General features: G+C 52.7%; 7 protein-coding genes across 7 annotated transcripts; 4 read left to right on the top strand and 3 right to left on the bottom strand.

Annotated features, from left to right (window-relative positions):
* Positions 1-1,090: 1,090 nt before the first annotated feature.
* AYO20_09166 (hypothetical protein) lies at positions 1,091-2,373 on the top strand (the record flags this gene model as incomplete). Its single annotated transcript, XM_022647437.1, has 2 exons — positions 1,091-1,734; positions 1,956-2,373. The coding sequence occupies 2 exons, from the start codon at positions 1,091-1,093 to the stop codon at positions 2,371-2,373; spliced, it is 1,062 nt and encodes a 353-aa protein (XP_022496627.1).
* Positions 2,374-3,853: 1,480 nt separating this feature from the next.
* On the top strand, positions 3,854-4,665 carry AYO20_09165 (hypothetical protein; the record flags this gene model as incomplete). Its single annotated transcript, XM_022647436.1, has 3 exons — positions 3,854-3,902; positions 3,992-4,137; positions 4,192-4,665. The coding sequence occupies 3 exons, from the start codon at positions 3,854-3,856 to the stop codon at positions 4,663-4,665; spliced, it is 669 nt and encodes a 222-aa protein (XP_022496626.1).
* A 952-nt stretch (positions 4,666-5,617) lies between these two features.
* On the top strand, positions 5,618-7,334 carry AYO20_09164 (hypothetical protein; the record flags this gene model as incomplete). Its single annotated transcript, XM_022647435.1, has 3 exons — positions 5,618-5,779; positions 5,958-6,472; positions 6,596-7,334. The coding sequence occupies 3 exons, from the start codon at positions 5,618-5,620 to the stop codon at positions 7,332-7,334; spliced, it is 1,416 nt and encodes a 471-aa protein (XP_022496625.1).
* Positions 7,335-7,911: 577 nt separating this feature from the next.
* On the bottom strand, positions 7,912-9,012 carry AYO20_09163 (hypothetical protein; the record flags this gene model as incomplete). Its single annotated transcript, XM_022647434.1, has 1 exon — positions 7,912-9,012. One exon carries the CDS (start codon positions 9,010-9,012, stop codon positions 7,912-7,914), a length of 1,101 nt encoding a protein of 366 aa, XP_022496624.1.
* Positions 9,013-9,278: 266 nt separating this feature from the next.
* Positions 9,279-11,135, bottom strand: AYO20_09162 (hypothetical protein; the record flags this gene model as incomplete). Its single annotated transcript, XM_022647433.1, has 1 exon — positions 9,279-11,135. The coding sequence occupies one exon, from the start codon at positions 11,133-11,135 to the stop codon at positions 9,279-9,281; it is 1,857 nt and encodes a 618-aa protein (XP_022496623.1).
* A 1,853-nt stretch (positions 11,136-12,988) lies between these two features.
* AYO20_09161 (hypothetical protein) lies at positions 12,989-13,561 on the bottom strand (the record flags this gene model as incomplete). The annotated part of the gene is made up of 1 exon (XM_022647432.1): positions 12,989-13,561. One exon carries the CDS (start codon positions 13,559-13,561, stop codon positions 12,989-12,991), a length of 573 nt encoding a protein of 190 aa, XP_022496622.1.
* Positions 13,562-17,242: 3,681 nt separating this feature from the next.
* AYO20_09160 (hypothetical protein) lies at positions 17,243-19,068 on the top strand (the record flags this gene model as incomplete). The annotated part of the gene is made up of 3 exons (XM_022647431.1): positions 17,243-17,427; positions 17,485-17,506; positions 17,560-19,068. The coding sequence occupies 3 exons, from the start codon at positions 17,243-17,245 to the stop codon at positions 19,066-19,068; spliced, it is 1,716 nt and encodes a 571-aa protein (XP_022496621.1).
* Positions 19,069-19,241: the final 173 nt, after the last annotated feature.

Raw genomic sequence — 19,241 nt, 5'->3', positions numbered from 1 at the left:
CCATGAGCACATCGAGCAACCCAATTGTGCGATTCCCAAGACTCACGACATTGCTTGATGGGCTTGCAAAAGTCCTACAATGATGGGGCCGCGGAGGTGCCCGGGTCGAGATTGACACGTCTAAGTTTTGGTACCCGCCAACGGCGGCTTATGTTTGTCCTCGAAACCGGAGTGGGATTGGAACACTTGGAGCCATCCAAGTCATGCCTACAACACCCACCGACCTCCTGCTTCATCTCGAATGGCATGGTCACTAAGGGAACCCTAGGTCTTCGGATCAAGGCGCCACTGACGGCGACCTCGACCACTACTATCCCACCTAGGCGAGGCGAACCCAGCGACCCAGCTTGGGACATGGGAAACCCAGGACGCCTTTGGCTACCCTGACTTATTCTGACTATCCTGGTTGCCACTCTTCTCCCCCGCCTTTTGGCAGCACCTGGTAACGCCCCCCGCATTTCATTTGCCAGGAGTGTCTGGCGGTATAGCGGAAGTCGGCTCTCAACTCCCTCGTCACCCTTTGCGGCGTCGTTGTACTACCCCCCAACAAATTGATCTATTTCAAAGAGAAATGATGGAATCGGGTTCTCCCTTACGGGCGGGCACTCAGGTCCGTCCTAATGTCGTGCTCAGCATGGACCCAGCACCCCGCTGGCACATTTTCACTCCCGGTTACGTAAAGGATAAGCTGCATCAGGTTTGGCGGTCATAGACCTTTTCACACACCGTCGCAGAATTTGCGCACCCAAAGGGTCCTCGAATAATGGGACCGATTTACGGCACGGAGGCCCCTGTGACTCCCTTGCCCTTTATGGTGGAATATGTCTCTCTGGTTGTCCTCTAATCGCATGATACCCAAAACCATTTCTGAAAAGCACGGTGTGGTCCATTTTTGCCCTTTTCCCTTTGGCATTCTATCTTGATCTTATCGACAACGGCGTTGGCAACGCAGAAATCTTTGATGCGCGCTTGATCCTTTCGACGGCCACAATCCTCTTCGCGCCGACTCTCACAAAGTTCACCAGCCCAACCAAATTTTTTTCCCTTCAGGCGTTGACTGTCTTGACCCCTAGAGGCAGATATTCGCCACATGCCCAATAGACTCAAGACCATAGCAATTGTCAACGGTACAGGTCGTCAGGCTGCGTCGGTCATTCGGGCAGTCGCAGCTGTCGGCTATGCCGTCAGGGCCCATGTCCATTCATTGAAAGGCCTGGTGGCTGAGGAGCTCGCCGACTTACCCAATGTCAGGTTGTTCGAGGGACCCTTGCTGAACAACCAGGTCCTCATCGACACTGTGTTTGAAGGTGCTCAGATTGCCTTTATAAACACCAACCCTTTGGGCGGCGATGAGATCAAAATCGGCAAGGCACTGGCCAATGCGGCTAAGAAGCGCAACATACAGCACTTCATATACAGCAGCATGCCCGATCATTCAATCCACAATCCACGTTGGCCGGCACTTCCCCAGTGGGCGTGCAAGTTCACGGTGGAAAATTACATTCGGCAGCTTGGACTCCCTGCGACCTTTGTCTATGCAGGAATCTACAACAACAATTTCACCAGTCTGCCATACCCATTGTTCTGCATGGACTTCAAGGACGATGGAACTCTGGAATGGCGAGCACCTTTCCATCCCGACACCAAATTGCCCTGGCTAGATGCCGAGCACGATGTTGGGCCAGCGGTCTTGCAGATTTTCAAGGACGGACCCGGTAAATGGAATGGACACAGGTACGTAACCGCGAGTTTCTCCTCTACAACAACCCTCGATCCTGGGTCACATGGTTCGTTCCCGGCGCCCCGAATAGTCAAGACCTTGTACAAGGATTCTTGTCCGGATATTTTCTCCGGTGTTTGCAGGGGTCGGGCTGATCATAACCATTTTTGAACGGGATCAAGGTGGTAAGCAAAATGAGCAAAGAACTTGGGTCTAACAGTTGGATTTGTTCTAGGATTGCTCTTGCCTTTGAGATGCTCACCCCGTTGCAAGTTTGTCAGGCATTTGAAAAGGCGTTAGATCGACCGTGCAAATATGTCTTCAGTAAACGGATCGAGATCAAGGTACCCATCCCCAACGGATATAGAGAGCAACTTGCTGGAATCGAAATCCTGTTTGGTGAATACAATGCGCCGTACTTTCCGGGCCCAGACTTCGAATACGATACAAGGCGCAAGGGCAGCAATGACACGATTACGGGAAAAAGCAGTACCGAGGCGTCTCGCAAAACCAAAGCTGGCAAACTCACAGACGAGGCGCGATCCCTTTGGCCACCGTATAGATCCATCTACGAATATGCGAAAGAGGCTTTTGTCATTGAAGAGGAGGCCAACGGGAAAACTTGGATGATCGATAAAAGCGTCAGCACTTGAGTAACCGGGCTCCTGTCCCTCAGTTCCAACGACTCTTATGACTTTGACGACCCTGTGGTAAATATGGTTTGATTGGAACACGCATAGCATGGGATGCATTTGGTTCGGTTTATGGAGATTAAAAGTCCACGGACAGTTTTGCATTGAATCCGAAATGGGGGGAAGACGAGGGATCAGATCGTCTGGGTAGAACTTGACCATTTCTATCGGCCAGTATAATTCGAAGATAGGCAGATTTTGGAGCAGAACATGAGGTTGATTGTCATAAATTATAGGAAGGCGACGGTATCGTGATCATGACGCTTCTTCCACCCTGGCACCGACTTGTAGCCAAAGGATCTCAACAGGGCCCAAAGAAGAGTTCCGAGGATGTTGCTTGCAGATCGAATAAGCCTCATCTTACCCTTGTCGTTTGTAGTCCCGTACCAGGACTCGGCAGAGCCACAGGACTATGACTACTATTTTAATGCGAGTAGTGGCCACAGCAGTGGTTAGGGCTTACGGCCCTGCTGGGTAACCAAGAACCTCGTCCGTCCCTTATGTCTGGGCTCGATGCCGATCACCGTCGAGTAACTAGAACGTTCTGGCCCGGGCCACGCACGGCTCCGTGTGGGAAACTAAGCCATGCCTTCCTACTGGAGGCCTCCCCGGTCCCTGGCATCCTTGTACAGGCATCGAGAGGCTCTGTGACTTCACTTTAAAGTAGAGACTGGGGTCATTCAATACATACAGGTGATCAATATCCACCAGGGGATCGCCGTCATGGTCGTGATGTTGTCTTGCACATGAGGGCTTTTGTGTTATGATGGCTTGTCTCTGTCTCTCCGAGTATCTATTTCCCCTCCACCATGGGACACCGATGTCACCAATGTAAGTTCGCTTGAAGGCCTTCCTTTTGATGCGAGTGTAAAGCTTAGCATGATTCACGCATAGGGGCAAACACCAGCATTAACCATACGAACAAGACACACATGAACCACCTAGCCAGGGGGAAAGAAAAGGGTAAAACCCAGAGCAAAAGAGCCAGGATATACAGGAAGCTGACTAAGGCAGGCACTTAGTGATGTATCCATCAGATTCCCAAAAGGGTTGAATTCAACGTCTCAACGACGCCCAGCTTCGGACTTGTTTTCCTTCCTTCTGCCCCTTTTTTTTTTTGTTTCTTGCACGTTTTGGAGTTTGAACTATAGACTGGACCATCACATGGAGTGTGTTTGGGTATAGTTAATACGTGCCACTCTCGATAGAAATTTTTTCACTTTGCTGGTTGTTCCCGCCTGTTGCCTCTGAGGACCTAAGCCTGATTGATAAGAGGGTCAGGAACCTAGCTTGAGCTAGAGGACGATATATCCGCGTGGTGGTGTAACACCATATCCCGCTTTGTTTCACCTAATTTCTCATAGCTGAGGGCGCCTTGGAGGATTTCTCGACGTTGAGAGATATTGTGGGTGATCTGCCTTGTCGGCTCGTGGCCCAAACCATGTCAGATAAAGACGCGGCTACACCGCGACTGTTTCTCATTCGTCACGGTAAGACATCATCCCCTCTTTTATATCCCACCCCGACTCTTTCTCGAACAGCTCGCATTTACAAGCTGACACGCATATTACCTCCCCAGGCGAAACAGAATGGTCTCGTAACGGGCGGTTCACGGGCATCACCGACCTTCCTCTTCTCCCCGAGGGCGAAGAAAAGGTCCGCCAAACAGCCTCGGTGGTGTTCGGTGCTGGACGCTTGATCGACCCGAGCAAAGTCGCCCACATTGTATGCAGTCCAAGACAGCGCGCGCAACGGACGCTTCAACTATTCCTAGACCAGGTTCAAGGACCCAGCGTACGCGCCGCGCTTACGGAGAAGGTGCACACGACCGAAGACATCGCCGAATGGGGCTACGGGGACTACGAAGGTCTTCTGCAGCCCCAGATTGAGGAACTTCGCAAGTCTAGAGGCCTGGACAGAGAACGTCCCTGGGATATCTGGCGGGACGGCTGCGAGGGTCCTGGAGGCCACACTCCACCCCAGGTCACGGAGCGACTCGACCGGCTGATTTCGCAGATCACGTCAATCCACCGGCAAGGACTGCAGCAGGGTGACCGGAACTGCGACGCCGTGGTCGTCGCCCATGGCCACATCCTCCGCGCCTTTGTGAAGAGGTGGCTGAAGCTCGACTTGGACACACACTTGGAGATGATGCTTGAGCCCGGTGGAGTTTGCGGGCTGAGTTATGCGCACGGAGATGTCGAGGCCCGAGCGGTGCTTGTGGGCATGAGTTTCCCGGGCTCTACATCATGAAACTTGTGCCAATTTGTTTTTGGCTACGGCTCCATCTTATGACGTTCCTTCTCTTGCCCCTAGTGACCTTTGGCTCTTGAGGTGTCCTGCGAGTTCGCCTGGCTTGGGAGGACCGTTGCGCTGGGTCCGAGAGCAGCAGGTTCGTTTCGTTTCGGACCATTTAGAAATAGACTATATAGACTGCACGGTCAGCTCGCGTGCACACCTGTCGAGTACTCGTACCTGCACATTGTGGGAAGTGGATGATTTCGCACCCCGCGATGCGTTGACGTCATTTACGATAAGGGAATTTTGTTTATCAGGCGAAAAATAGAAAAAGCTTATCGTAGCTACTTGGAGCACGTGATAGGCTGCAGCAACATCGCAGTTCGCCTATCCAACCACGCCAGCCACCCAACTTAACATCACTACACCGGCAAGCTTCGTTCCCTGGTATCAAATCGATACCCACCGAGCCACCATTCCCTTGGGGTTCCAGTTTCAAGTGCAGGGTCCCACGTACCGAGTAGTATCTGATTTCAGTCTGTCTTCACCTAATCCACTGGAGGCTTCCTCAGCCTTGTTGGTCAGCATAATGGAGGCGAACTTCGCCCCAAAAGAAGCTGTCGCACCCGGACATGTTGCTGAGATGAGTACTCGGTACCGGGCGCTCCTTATCACGTACCAGGTGGGAGCCTACACATACTTGGATGGTCCTGACCCGTGTTGCTGCGAGATAACGGTGTGGGATGGAGACGGTGGCGGGCACACACTTGATCCGAGCTAAGTTAGATCTGCATGGGAGCCACGCTCATTCGACCCCGGGAAACCATCTGCCCATCTACGGCTTTGGCAGAGATAACAACAACGGCCCGATCTTTCCAGAAAAAAACAAACGAACAAGCTCCCACAGCCAATTGCTTGTGCCGAATGCTTGTTTGCCGCCACAAGCTTCAAAGCAAGGTACACAAGCATGGGAGCTATCCAGCCGAAGCTCTGCATCTCGTCGTCATCGCCTCCAATCCGCTGGTCTCCGGTGGGATTTACCGCGTTCGAATACGTCGCTTGGAGAGCTGCTCTGTCCACGAAACCAGCAGCTGCTGCCGATGAACGAGGGGAGCTTGAAGTTTCGAGCGTAGGTTCAAAAGGTAGGTACCGTCCCTCCCTGTCGCCGAGTTTCCGCAGTCCCTTTCTCTTCACTCCTCTTGCTCGCGTGCTCGGGCAAAGAAAGCTTGTCCCTGTGTCTTTCCAGAAGCTCAAGCGGACGGAGCTCTCCGAATCTGTCCACGATGCGTTCTCTCGGTGTTTGCCAGCTGCTTGTTGCAGCGGTGGCCCTCATTTCCTCCTCGACAGCGTCCCCAGTCGAAACGCGCCGTGATGTTGTCAAGCGAGCTGCTCCCATCTCCCCAAAGGTCGTCATCATCAGCATGTTTGCCCCCGAGGCGGAGGTCTGGTACGGCATCAAGGAGTTCGACCTCCTAGCCCAGAACATCACCGTGCCGGGTCTCTCGCCTCTGTTCCCAGAAGTCCACTGCACTGCCAAAGGCGATGTCTGTCAGGTGGTGACTGGGGAATCCGAGATCAACGCGGCCTCGACCATCAGCGCCTTTGTGCTCAGTCCCAAGTTCAACCTCACCAAAACATACTTTATGGTGGCGGGGATTGCGGGCGTGAACCCCAAGGTGGCGACGCTGGGGGCTGTGACCTTTGCCAAGTACGCGGTCCAGGTTGCGCTGCAATACGAGTTTGATCTGCGAGATATACCCTCGAACTTTACGACCGGGTACATTCCATTTGGTGTCGACGCTCCAGATGATTATCCTGAAACGTGAGTTTTAATCTCCAGAAAAAGGGCAACGTCTCGGGCACTGCCATGAGAATCCATAACAAGAGATGCAAAATCTATTTATGATTGCGGGACTAACCTATTATGTCTGTATGGGCTCGATAGGATCTACGGTACCGAGGTCTTTGAAGTCAACGAAGCGCTCCGCGACGTGGCCATCAGCTTCGCGACTGGGGCTAAGCTCAACGACAGCGCGGCCAGCAAGGAGTACCGAGCCAAGTACGCGGCCGAGGGCATCTACGCGGCGGGTGCGCGGGGACCGAGCGTGCTGGGCTGCGACGTGGCGACGTCGGACGTGTACTACTCCGGGACGCACCTGTCGGAGGCATTTGAGAACACGACGACGCTCTGGACCAACGGGTCGGGCGTGTACTGCACGACGGCGCAGGAAGACAACGCGAGCCTGGAAGCGATCCTGCGGGCCGCGGCGCGCAACCTGACCGACTTCTCGCGCGTCATCGTGATGCGCACCGCCTCGGACTTTGACCGCCCGCCCCCCTCGGTCAGCGAGATCCAGAACCTCCTGTACGTCGACCAGGGCGGCTTCCCGCCCGCCATCCAAAACATCTACATCGCCGGCGTGCGCGTCGTCGACGGCATCCTCGCCGGCTGGAACAGCACTTTCGCAAAGGGCATCCCCGCCACGAACTACATCGGCGACATCTTCGCCACCCTCGGCGGCACCCCGGACTTTGGCCAGCCGAGCGAGTTCATCACCAGGCGCAAGGCCAAGAGGGCCGAGGATGACGTCCAGCACGTCCAGGGAAATCTGAGGATGCGCAGGGCCGCAGAGAGCGCGAGACGGAGGGCTGCCGCTGTCAAAGCAAGGGAGGTCATGCCTTGATACATACCTGGTGTAGAAAGATCCAGTGGCCAGCCAGCCAAGTCGGCTAGGTAGCTAGATGAGCTGTCTGACTGTCTGACTAACTGACAGACCGACCGAAATTGAAAAAAAAGATGTTGTGGCCCCTGCATGACCCATGGTTCATAGTTCGTAGTCTCATGGCCTATACCGAGTACTCCGTACAACTAGATCTAATGATGAATATAACAACACAACAACACAACACTGCCACCATGCTGTCATGGAATCAACCTCAATTACAGTGTGTATATGGGTAGGCGGGTTTGACTCGTAGCATGTGAGGTTGAGCAAACCCACGATTCATGACAGAAATGGCAGAGGCAGGAAGAAAAGGCGCGTGTCTGCTCTTTGCATGACAATCCGTCATCTAATATCAATTCTTGGAACTTTTTTCTGTCCGCTTCCACAGCTAAAACTGTACATCCTCGATATCACGGTGGGTTGTCTTTCTATACACTCGGAATCTACACCATCATCGTCATCCTCTTGTATCTCGTGTAGCCAAGTCCTGAGTAAATCTCCTCTAGCACGTCTTGACAGCCAGACTTGCCTTGTATCACCTCTTTCCCTTCCCCTTGCCCCCTCCTTTTCCCTTGCCCGACTCCTTATCCTCTCCTCCATGCTCCTTCACCAACCCGCCCTTGACCAAACTCTCCCTCGCAACCTGATTGATGAGGCGAAACCGGTCTGGTCCGAGCTTAACCCCGCCATACCACCGGGTCACCACGACCATGCAGTTCCACACGTCCATGAGCTGCATCAGATGCAGGAGGCGACCCCCCGCGGCGGTCTCGCCGTCATCGTCCGAGTCCTGGACCGTAATCACCGCGCCCGTCTGCGGGTTGGTCGACTGGATGCGCCAGGCGCTGATGTTGTGCGTCGCGCTGGCGACTTTCTTGTTAGAGGCGAGGAGGTGCGAGAGGGAGGCCTGCGCCTCGTCCAGCGAGCGCACGGGACACGCCCGCGCCACAAAGGTGGATCTGTTGACCGTGAGGGCCTCGGAAAGGGACCAGTTCGGAGGAGGATACGTGGACGTGTCGATGGAGGAGGCTACGGCGGCGTTAGAGGGCATGTTCATCGTGGAGGAGGGTTCAGAGCCAGAGCCAGAGCCAGAGCCATGCTCGAAAGGGAGGAGGGCGTGGCCATCGCGGGGGACCGGTGGCTGATGATGGTGGTGGTGCGTGTGCAAGGATGAGGCAGCAGACCTATGCGACTTCGTAGTGCTTTGCTCGACGACACCCGGAGTCGGCGCAACATCACCGTGCTCATCCTCATGTTGCTGCGTCTGTAGCAGTGGACCTGCTTCCTCGGCCAAATCGAACAGACACACCTGACCCTCAGTCCACACTCGAGCGAGCACGTCGCGGAGAATGTGGACGGCGACCTCGCCCTCGCCTTTTCGCCCGCTGTCTCCCGTCGACTGTGTCTTTGATATCTCCGGAGGCGCATCAGGGTATTCGGCAGGGAAGGAGATGAGCAGGGATATTTCAGACCCTGGAAGGCGCAGGACCCCCGTGACTGAAGAAGGTTCCCCGGATTCTTGGAGGGTGATAGTATCCGAGCCGTAAATGGAATTTAAGGCTTCGACCTCGTCGGCAAGAGCGACATTAGTGGTCGCAATGCCATTGTCAGACAGAGTGCCATCTCCCAAAGGCATTAGTCGGAGGGACGAAGGGGAAAGATGATGCGCAAACAGCATTTAGCAGGTGAAGATGGAAACCCATTTCGGGAAAGTTGCCTCTCTGTCGCTAATAAAGTCCTGGAGAAACAGCGGGCGCTAACATAAAGCCTCATTCGGCCTGATTCAGCCTCGTCAGCTTCGATTAGCAGCGACAGGAGGGAGATGGATGGGCGATGCTTGTGCCCGCGGCCCTAAATGACCTGCCTTGCAGAATTCAACCCTATTTCCAGCATCCTCTCGTTTCAAGCGACAAGATTAATCTCCTTATTGACATCTCCAGTGCTATCCTTTCCCCTGCCTATCTTTGATTTCTGCCTTATCTCCTTCCATGAGCTATTCAACTCGGCTCTCAAGGCGCCAGTGGGGTAGTTGATGGGAGACTCTCCGCCCTTAAAGATGAAAATGTCATAAACGCTTGCACCAACAAGCCCACCAGCGAGCGTAGCGACCCAAGGCCCCCAAATCCACCACCAGTTATCCCGGGTGAACACATGGACACCAGAGCCTGCAAAAAACGTTATCAAACGAGGCCCGAAGTCCCGCGCAGGGTTGAGCGCTGCGCCAGTGTTGTATGAAAAGGCCATGGAAAGGGACATGACCAGGAGAGCGATGATGAATGCATGCATGCCTGCTCCCGGCGGTGCGTTGTCGTCGTCCCCCAAGGCAAGGACGGAACCGGCTGCGATTGCGGTGGCGACAAGCTCATTAAAAAAGGCAGCGACATTACTCAATCCGCCACGGGGTTGAGTGTAGAATGCAGGTCCAACGCGAGCAATGTCTGAGGCCGTGTACTCGTTGATGGCGTCACTGTAGAGACCAAACACGAGTGCAGATGCGGCGATGCTGCCGAGGAACTGAGCGCCAATATATTTCCAGCAGAGGTCCCATGGAAAGCCACGAAAGATGGAGAGAACGACTGAAATCGTCGGATTGAGATGAGCGCCAGAGACGCCACCTGCAATGTAGATGCCCATCATCACCCCAAAACCCCATGCCATGTACGCAGTCAGCAGACTTCCGTAGTCGCTGCCCGCTGTCATGTGAACGATGGATCCAGACAGGCCGAGCGTCATAAAAACCAGGGTCCCCAAAAACTCGGCGAATGGCTTTCGATATTTATGTCGTACTGGGCCCCAAAAGTTGAAGAATCGCGGCCGAGAATATTCGCCCGATTGCGAGAGCCGTTGTACCAGGGTGTCACCCGAGGGGTGATATTCTTCCCAGTCAATGTTTGGAGGACACTGGCGCAAACCACTTTCGTACTCAGCCGTATCTGCCAATTGCTGCAGTCGCCGCCGCGCTGATTCGATGGCAGATTCACTCCTCACCGCCCGTTCCAGTTCACGTCCGACCACCAAATCTCCCGTCCGATCTATGGAAGAGTCATGGGCCGTTGAACCACTGGGAGATGTGTACGCGTGGGTATGCGACCCTTGAGATTCATGGCTTCCTCTCCGTCCTTCTGCGGATGAAGTACGTGCCTTGTCGTGTGCGCTGATATTCTCAGCAACCAGCTCGCGTTCCTTGCGCCTTGTTTCTGCGCTGAGAATGCCCGGTTGTTGCACGGTATTGTGCGGGACAATCGGCTCACTGAGATAGGATGAGACATTGGCGGTGGTCGCTCGGCGGAGGAGATCTGGCCCAGGAGGAGATATTCGAGTATCGGCGGTGCTCCAGCGCGGCTCGTCAGGTTCCTGCTCCCCATGTCTGTGAGGACTGGCCTCTGTCCGAGATGCTGGTTGTATCCCTATTGACGATTGTTGTAGCGCGGGTTCGCGGGCATGTCGTCGGGCTCTTGTTGGCTCGTCTGTAGCATCTCTCTCTGGTCTCGTGTCTGGAGACCGCATACCTCGACGCTTGACCCGTGGTAAAGGAGCAGCCAACCCCCAGATGGGTTCGTCGGGTGGCTGTCCATATTCGGGACATGATTCTTGATATTCGCGACTGACAAAGCTTCGCTGCTCTCTCGAAGGATGGGAAACTCTGGGACCTGCAAGAGAGAAGGGAACAGATTCGTGCGTAGGTACAGATCTTAATCTTGTCGCGTCTTGTGCAAATGAGTGGGTATTGGTTCGGATTGAAGGGAGATCTCGCGACATGGTGTTCAATGGTGTTGAGCGATACTTTGACAAAAGAGGAATCACGAACGCCAAAGCTATAAACTACTAAGAGAGACACAGATGAAGATTAGTCCAGGAGGGGCCATTAAAGAATATCGACTCACGACCAATGTGAGAAGATCAGCAACGAGGAACCACGTGGAGTAGCTGGTCAGGAACGCTCAGAATGAGGATCCTTCCTTCCAATGACGACGGGCGATCCGGCTTTCAAGCGACTTGTTGAGCAGAATGCAGTAACGATCATCAAATCAGCGATTTGTTCGACGAGCGAACGCCTCTCTGAGCGCGGGTCTGTGGAGGGGTATCGAGGTTGTGCCCTTTACCGGTTCCATAGAGGTGGAGAGGAAGATGGAGAAGCGAGGAACGTCATTGCGAACGACGATCAGAGATCGGCGAACTATAGCCGTCCACATACGACATAGAGCGATGGAGGGGTTTGAATGATGAACATAGTTGTGACAGAGGCTGGTGGAGGATGATTTTTGTGGAGTGAAAGACAATGTGACTTGACATGGTCAAACTGCGCTTGTACTGAGTACACCAGGGAGGGAGCCTGCGGTCGTTTTTCTCATACCAACCACAATCCAATCGCGATTCGCTCTGCATATCCTCTACCCTTCTAGGTAATTATGCACTGACCTCACAACTCCCTGACCCTTGTGACGGACGAGTTTACTCGGTACACCCTGTTCCCGTCTCTCTATGCCAATGCCGTCGGGAAATGAGGAGCGACGCATTCCAAGATATCATCTGCCACTCAACCCGTATCTTCTCATTCATTTCTTTCCCGAGAGGTACAGTATCATCGGCGACTGGTTGACATGGTCTCACCGGAATTCTCCAGCACTTACTGACAAACCATGCAGACTCAAATAAGCGCAACCTTCTCTGACCACATCCTCAGTGACTTGTTCTTCCGCATCCGTAACTCTATGGTTCCTCCTACAGCAATCAATATCCATCCTTTACGGACTACTTTGGCGCCGTGGAGAGCGTTGTCAGGGGAACCGCCCGTTCCAATTGATGACTTTACAAATGAACCACGAGACCATACTGACGCTCACTGCTGCACGAGGCCTAAAGGGATGTGACAATCTGCACAGTTGTTTGAAAAGATGCGGTTACTCCTTCAAACCCAAAAGATACATCGAACAGTGATTACGAGCATGACGGCACCTATGGACAAACCCCGTCGAGGCTGCGTCCCTACATCCACGAAGCCATGACCCATCCACACACTTACTCGTACATCCGCGCGCACAGCCTGGCGGGGGAAATTGGTAATGACGAGCCGTGCGGGTCTACGGAGTAGAGAAATGTCTCGGACCGTCACCGCCGTTGCCTCTCACGCTGTAAGCACGATCACGAAGAGCTGGCACCCAGCTGGTACATAATAAAATATGATGCAACCCCAACTGACCCTCCTCTCGTGGAGTTTTCCCGGTAAACCGTGGCGGCGGCGGCGGCGGCGGTTGTTGTTGTTTTTGTGGTGGTCCAGCACTGACTGGTCCTCGCAGAAGTGAATAGTGGCAGCAAATTTGTTGAAGATGCCACTGGTATATTCTCAAAAAGACCTTTCATGGCCCAGACCACGCAGTAGGTACACACGAGTAATGCTGACCCACACTCCATAGCTTAGAGGTGCATAGCCACAAACGGGCCTTCTTCGTCCTTCTGCCCCTTTTATCCTAGTGTGGAATACTAAAAGATTAGATCACAAGGCAACGAGCCATGTCACAGATGTCGACGTCGCTCTACTCAAAAAGGAAGCCAGGGGATGATTGCCCTAGATTGACATATGACCACAACTGAACTTGCTAGACTGGCACGGCTCAACGATCGTTGCCGCTGCTTGGAAAGTCTTTGGCTCCCTCACCTAGTTCTTCGTAAAGCCTCTCGCCGCCGACAAGTACCGGCTGGCAGTCCTGCAGGACAAAAAGCATCCTCGTCCACTCCGTCTTGCTGGGATTTCTCCAAGCGTGATTCGTACCCCGCTGCACGGCCACGTCTCCGCGCTTCAAAAGAGTCACACTGCCATCGTCCAACTCCATCTCGATGGTGCCTTCCAACACCACTCCGTAGTCCAAACTTTGCGTGCGGTGCATCAACGGAGTGTTTCCTGGACCAAAATCGACAAGGCGACAGACCGTACCGCCCTTTTGAACCAGTCCGAGCTTACCACTAGTCACGGTCGCCTTGTGCGCCTCGATATCGGCATCGTCATTCAGCGAGACCGGGAAAGACGAAGTAGTGTACACCGTCTTGAGGCCAACGGACCTGTCGGAAACCCAATTCCATTCGTTTTGAGATGAAGAATAGAGCGTGGCTTTGCCAGAAGAGTCGTGGGTCGTGATGTGGACGGTTGTCTCCGGAAGAGCAGATGGAATCGGTGCTGAAGAGGCCATTCTGCGCCCTGGATTGTAGTCTAGGCTGGAAGTGAAAGAAATGTGTATTTCAGATGAAATCAGCGAAGAGTTTGATACATACCCAAAGGGATCTCAGTCTGGTGATGGAATAATAAAGAATGATCAGGTTTGTCCTCTAACCTCGGTTCTTCAAGTGGTTTACGGATTGTCTCACAGTCATTTGATACCTAGGTATAATTCGTGGAGAAGCTCGGCACGCTGCGATGAAGGAGTTTCGTTTCTTGACGAGTTTGCTGTGCGCTCGGGGGAAAGCATGTCTATCCTACCTACAAGAAGAGACAGGAGATGGTTGGACTTTTGACACAAGAAAGGAGCGCCCAACTCAGGCATGGCTTTCAGGAGGACATCATGATCTGTTGTCAACGTTGCACCAGCATCAGCAACAATGTTAACGCTTTGTCGGCTTTCGTAGTGGAAATTGTTGTTTCAGTGTGGGAAATCCCTCACGCTTGGAACACAGCTCCTTGTTCAATCTTCGCTATTCGTAAGGTGACAGTCGACCTAACAAGAGGCGGCCGCGGCCTCTTTTTCTGCCCCCAGGTGGTTCTGAGAAAGAATCTCCATCGCGCTGTAAGCAGGGGAATAATGGGCCATTATGGAAACGAGACTCATAGCCAATTCGGCATGTGGGGTAGCCATTTACAATCATGGCGGCGGTCCCTGGCACCCAGCCTGGGAGACGCGTGGGCTGGCGTCTCATACCTGTAGAGGCAGTTTCAGGCTTGTCTCGCCCGAGAAAATTGGAGTTGAATGATGACCAGTCGCCATCCGCTGGGGCTCGAGGCACCATGACGATTGAAGAATAATGGATGGACGCAGAAGAAGAGAAAAAAATTCTCAAGAATTCCGGGGGTGGTTACCTATTTCAGGGGAGCACTTCCGGGTTTCTGCCTGATGAGGTGGTTCTGGTGGGGACCATGACTGCAACATGGGGGAATTTTTTGGTGCACTCGATGGGAATGGGAAGGAGAGAAGTTCTTCAACCCCTGGTTCCATCTGGGTTCCATTACTATTGAAGAGAAGAAGGGGAGAAGATGATGAGGAAGAGACAAACACAACAGACAAGGACAAAACCTACCAAGATGAAAGTGGAGCCGGTGGAGCTGGTGCTGGAAATCGCATGATCATTATTCCGCACCCGTCATCCTGGTACCTACCTTGCTACGTAGTCCTCGCGGTGAGAACTCGGTCCTCGTGGTACTTGACTCAATTTTACCACAAAGAAGTACCTGCCATAGGTCGGATGACCATTCTCGTCCCTCTCACTCTTTCCCTCAAAAGAAACAAGATTAACGCACAACTCAGTCACGAAATCTTCTCTCTAGTCATCAAGAGGGAGTATTATCACGGCCTATGTAACTATCATGAAGCGGAATAATATAGTCTCGAGCGGCCGGGTTTGAACATGGTGGACATGATATCGACAATGATGACAAGGTCAAAGAGGATGAGATAACCAGTGCAGTACGAGTACGAAGTGAACTGCAAAGCTTTCCCTAACCAGAAAACTGCCTGGATAAGACGTGAGTAGGAAGGGATTTGATCGGAGCCCGTACTCATACCCTAAGCCCTACCACTTTTCTGTTTACAGTGGTCTGTGACAAAGAGGGAGTGTGAAAGAGTGACAGACTTACGAGTACTCGGGACTCGTATTCGTAGGCTCAGTCCTCTGCCACAAGAATAGCAGCAGCACAAAAGGGAATGGATCGATGGAGCTTTTCCGGCCCGGTCATATGCAGGACTGACAAAGGACGGTGATCAGAAGATCCTGGTGCGAATCAGAATACATCTAGAGAGGGACGGGTTGAGTAGGCGCATGGTATCCTAGCACGGGAGGATGGCAGGAATGATGGAGATGATGACAGAAATCGGCTAGTGGTTGGCAAAGAGGAGTTTTTGAGATTGACCATTGCGGTTCATACCTACCTGGGTACATAGTTACAGAATATTATACCAGGTAGAGCAGGTGAGAAGGATAATGATTCAAGTGCTTGTGTCTGACAGGGGGCTGCAGGGGAGCAAGAGGGATTTAACGTGCATTATTCATTCTTTTTAGTTGGACCAGGTCCCAGGTCACAGGTCCCATGGTTTTCTGGCCACCCGCCTAAATGCACGATCGCGGCAAATCGAGGGTTGATCTCTGACGCAAAGGTTTGAGGCAAGAAGTAACTAAGGAAAGAGGAAGGAAAAAGGTACTTTTGTAGTGCTAAAGAGGCACGGGAGGTGACATGTCGCCACCACCACAACATCACAACTACAACCACCCTGGCGATGAGTTTCTACAAGGATATGACCGGCATTGAATGAACCATGGGCTAATATTAAGTTACGAGTAGTAAAATTTCCGCAAGTAGTATTGACAAACCAATTACTTTGGGAGTTGGAGGTGCGTATTGGATGCTTGACTGTGCTCGGTACTCACCACCACCAGCACCACCACCCGCTCACTTCTTCGCTGAGTTGGTCAACACACTCTCTCACTTTGCACACATTCACAGTCTCACTCTTGCACACTTTTCTTGTTCTCCTCCACATCTCTCTGCTCTCTCTCTCGCACACACACAACCTCTCACGTTCTATTGCCAGGTAATTCATGTTGGATCGCTACAAGTACAAGTACGAGTACTTACTTTGACACACCTTTGCTCCTTCACCACAAATCTGCCCGTCGCAGATCCCATCCGACTCAGTGATCCTCCCGACCCTCGGTCGCTCCCATCATCCCTGCCACTCCCTCCTTCCATCCCTGACCTGGCCATGCTCAGAAAGAAAATGTACAAGGTGCAAAGGTTGAGAAGCGAGTAGTCCGAAAGGTCCATGACTCGACGCCTGCAGGGCCCCCACCATCTTCTGGGCTACCGGGATCACTCAGGGACGCCTCCTTCAACCCCCATGCCCTTCAACTAATGGGAATGGGCGTGACGCTGACCCTTGATCCAGGCAAACCAGACCCTTTCGTTTAAAGGCTACCACCCCAGCTTGCCTCTCATCCCGCCCATCAATACCACCTATTTAATCTCTGAAGTCTTCGAGAACATCCAACCTAAGCCAAGCGGCCCTCCACTGTCTACCCGCTCAGTGCGCCCGCTCCAGCCCGCGGAAAGTCGCTGAGCTAAACCTGATTTCCAACCAGCCAAGCAGTTTAAAAAGGACAGAGCAGTGGACAAACAGCCTCGGGCGAACGACACACCCCCAGTGGACCTTTCATGCTTTGATTCCAGCTAACTGGCACGTTTAAACTTTGGCACTTTACTCACCTTCTCAACTTCTGCCCTCGTGGGTTGGTGGATGGAACTCAGACTCACCTCGCTGCCAACCTCCAAATCTTTGCGCCTTGACTTCATTCCTGTCCCGCATTTTGGACTTCAGCCTCACCTTACTGTCCCTACCTATCTTTCACCGGGAGTGATGTCCAACACATAACTGGCAGCTCCAAGATATCTGCTGAGGGGTTTTCTATCTATCATTCCTCGGACGCGTCGCACTGTTCAGCCAACCATCGTTGACACCCGAACCATCTCCCTTCCCAACCGTCCATCAGCCGGAGACGTCCCCCTCATTTCAAAATGTCTTGTCCATCAAAGCACTTGGAACGATGCAACTGACTATTATCGCCAATTGCACCAAATAACCCCTGACAGTTAAAATCCACCCTTCGCCATGGCTTCCGTCGACAGCTCGCCTGTTGACCGCAAAAGCAAAATCTCAAAGCGTTCTTCCAACTCATACACCTCGGAAGAGTGGCGAAGGCATCGCCCTTTAATAACCCAGTTATACTTCGAGGAAGGCCGAACCCTCAAGGATGTGGCCGAATACTTGAAAAGAGAATATGACTTTGCGCCCACGTATGTATTCTTTGTCTTTTATGCAACGTATCGGCATATCCCTCTTATTATCAACAGTGCTGACTTTCTTCGGCCCAAAGTGAGCGCATGTATAAAAGTCGACTCCATACATGGGGTCTGGATAAAAAAAAGAAAGAGCACGAGATGCTCGATTTGGTTCGCCAAGGTTTGCAGCAAAAGGGTGATGACAAGGACAAAGTCTTCCTGGTGAGGGGGCGGCAGGTTACCCTTGCCGACGCCTTGCACTACTTCAATCGCAAAGGCATCAAAGACCCCTCGAGTCTTTTGGAGCCTCAGAGATCAGTATCCGGCGACCTGTCATCGCCCGAGGATGCCGACGTCAAAACACCTCTGTCATCCAACGATGACGCACTTAATGCCACTCAAGACGTATCTGACTTTGAAATGGCCAGAAGTCCCATGGAAATGAGCGAGCAAGACAAGCCCGCCCTGACCTTGAGATTGAGGGCTTCAGATGTTGCCGCCGAGCGTCTAGCCATTCTACAGGAAGCCTTGGATATACCCGAAATCCCGCCTATGCCACCATTCCGCACGCTCTCCGTCGAATCAACGGTCGAGCAAGTCACGGTTTCGGCAGAAGATCAACGATACCAGGATGTCATTTTTCAGAACCTGCAAAACCACTACATGAATTTGTTTACGGCGCGCAATCTCTCCATCCGCAATATTACTGGCACGTGGACTGCCACCTCGGACGATGCTCTTGCCGACAGGTTTTACTACTCCATGTACCATGGTTATTCATTTCTCTGGAACGGCCAGCGGGATCGAGCATTTGACAACTTTTACAAAGCCTTTGCGCTTATCGAAGGCCTGTTGAAGGATGATCACGTTGGCTTCATGATATACATATTTGACCTGATCATCCGGCACGATGGAACCGGGTACGAAGAACCGTTACTCATGCTCCTACAACACTTGGCCGACATGGCCAACACCGTTTTTGAGTCCCACGAGCACCCGATCTATGTCATTGCCACGCACATGCACGATGCCTCAATATCACGAGCTTGGTTAGCCGAGTCTACCCTGCGGAGACTGCTCGATTTCTTCCAAGATTGCATCGGCTATTTTCACCCTGAGACAATCGCCTTACTACAGACCTTCGCAAGTGGTCTCCTGAATCGAGAACACTTCGCCGAAGCTGCCGTCAGGTTCCAGCAGTTGGTCGATGCTTTCGAAACTACCGTGAACAAACAATGCTACGAGGTTTGTTATGCTTTGCGGTCCACTTCGGAAGCCTTTTTCCACATGGAAGAATACACGAAAGCCCTCCAAGCCATCAAGGCTGCACTGGAGCGGTCACAGATCTTGCCGCGGCACGAGGAGCGTGAGATTTACGTTCGATGTTTGCGAGGGTTGGCCGAGATCTCAAATCGGTTGGGTCGGAAGGAGGAAGCCAACGAAACGATGCAACACGTGGTTGATATCTGCCGGGATGCGTTTGGACCTGAACACCCGTTCACAAATCGTGCTAGGATGCATCTCAAAACAATTTTAAAAGGCGACGCTACAAGCGATGCGGCCATCCCACCGATGGTTTACAGGCTAGGGCGAGGTGGGAACGCCGCCAAATATATCTGGATTTCTCGATCAAGTCCTACTCGACTACAGGCTTAATGTCAAGCAAGGCACCAGGCCTCGAAACAAAAAAACAAGAGAAAAAATAATGGACACGACTATTACGAAGTTTGATGACGGGGTGGATTGCATGGCTATTTTGTCCACCTTTCTGGTTCTACATACCCTTTATCGTTGCATTGGTTTTTGGGAAGAGAGCGATGTCCTCAGTT

Source organism: Fonsecaea nubica, assembly GCF_001646965.1.
Source record: "Fonsecaea nubica strain CBS 269.64 chromosome Unknown Scaff81, whole genome shotgun sequence".
Classification (NCBI taxonomy): domain Eukaryota; kingdom Fungi; phylum Ascomycota; class Eurotiomycetes; order Chaetothyriales; family Herpotrichiellaceae; genus Fonsecaea; species Fonsecaea nubica.
This window is presented reverse-complemented; position numbering and strand designations above follow the sequence as displayed.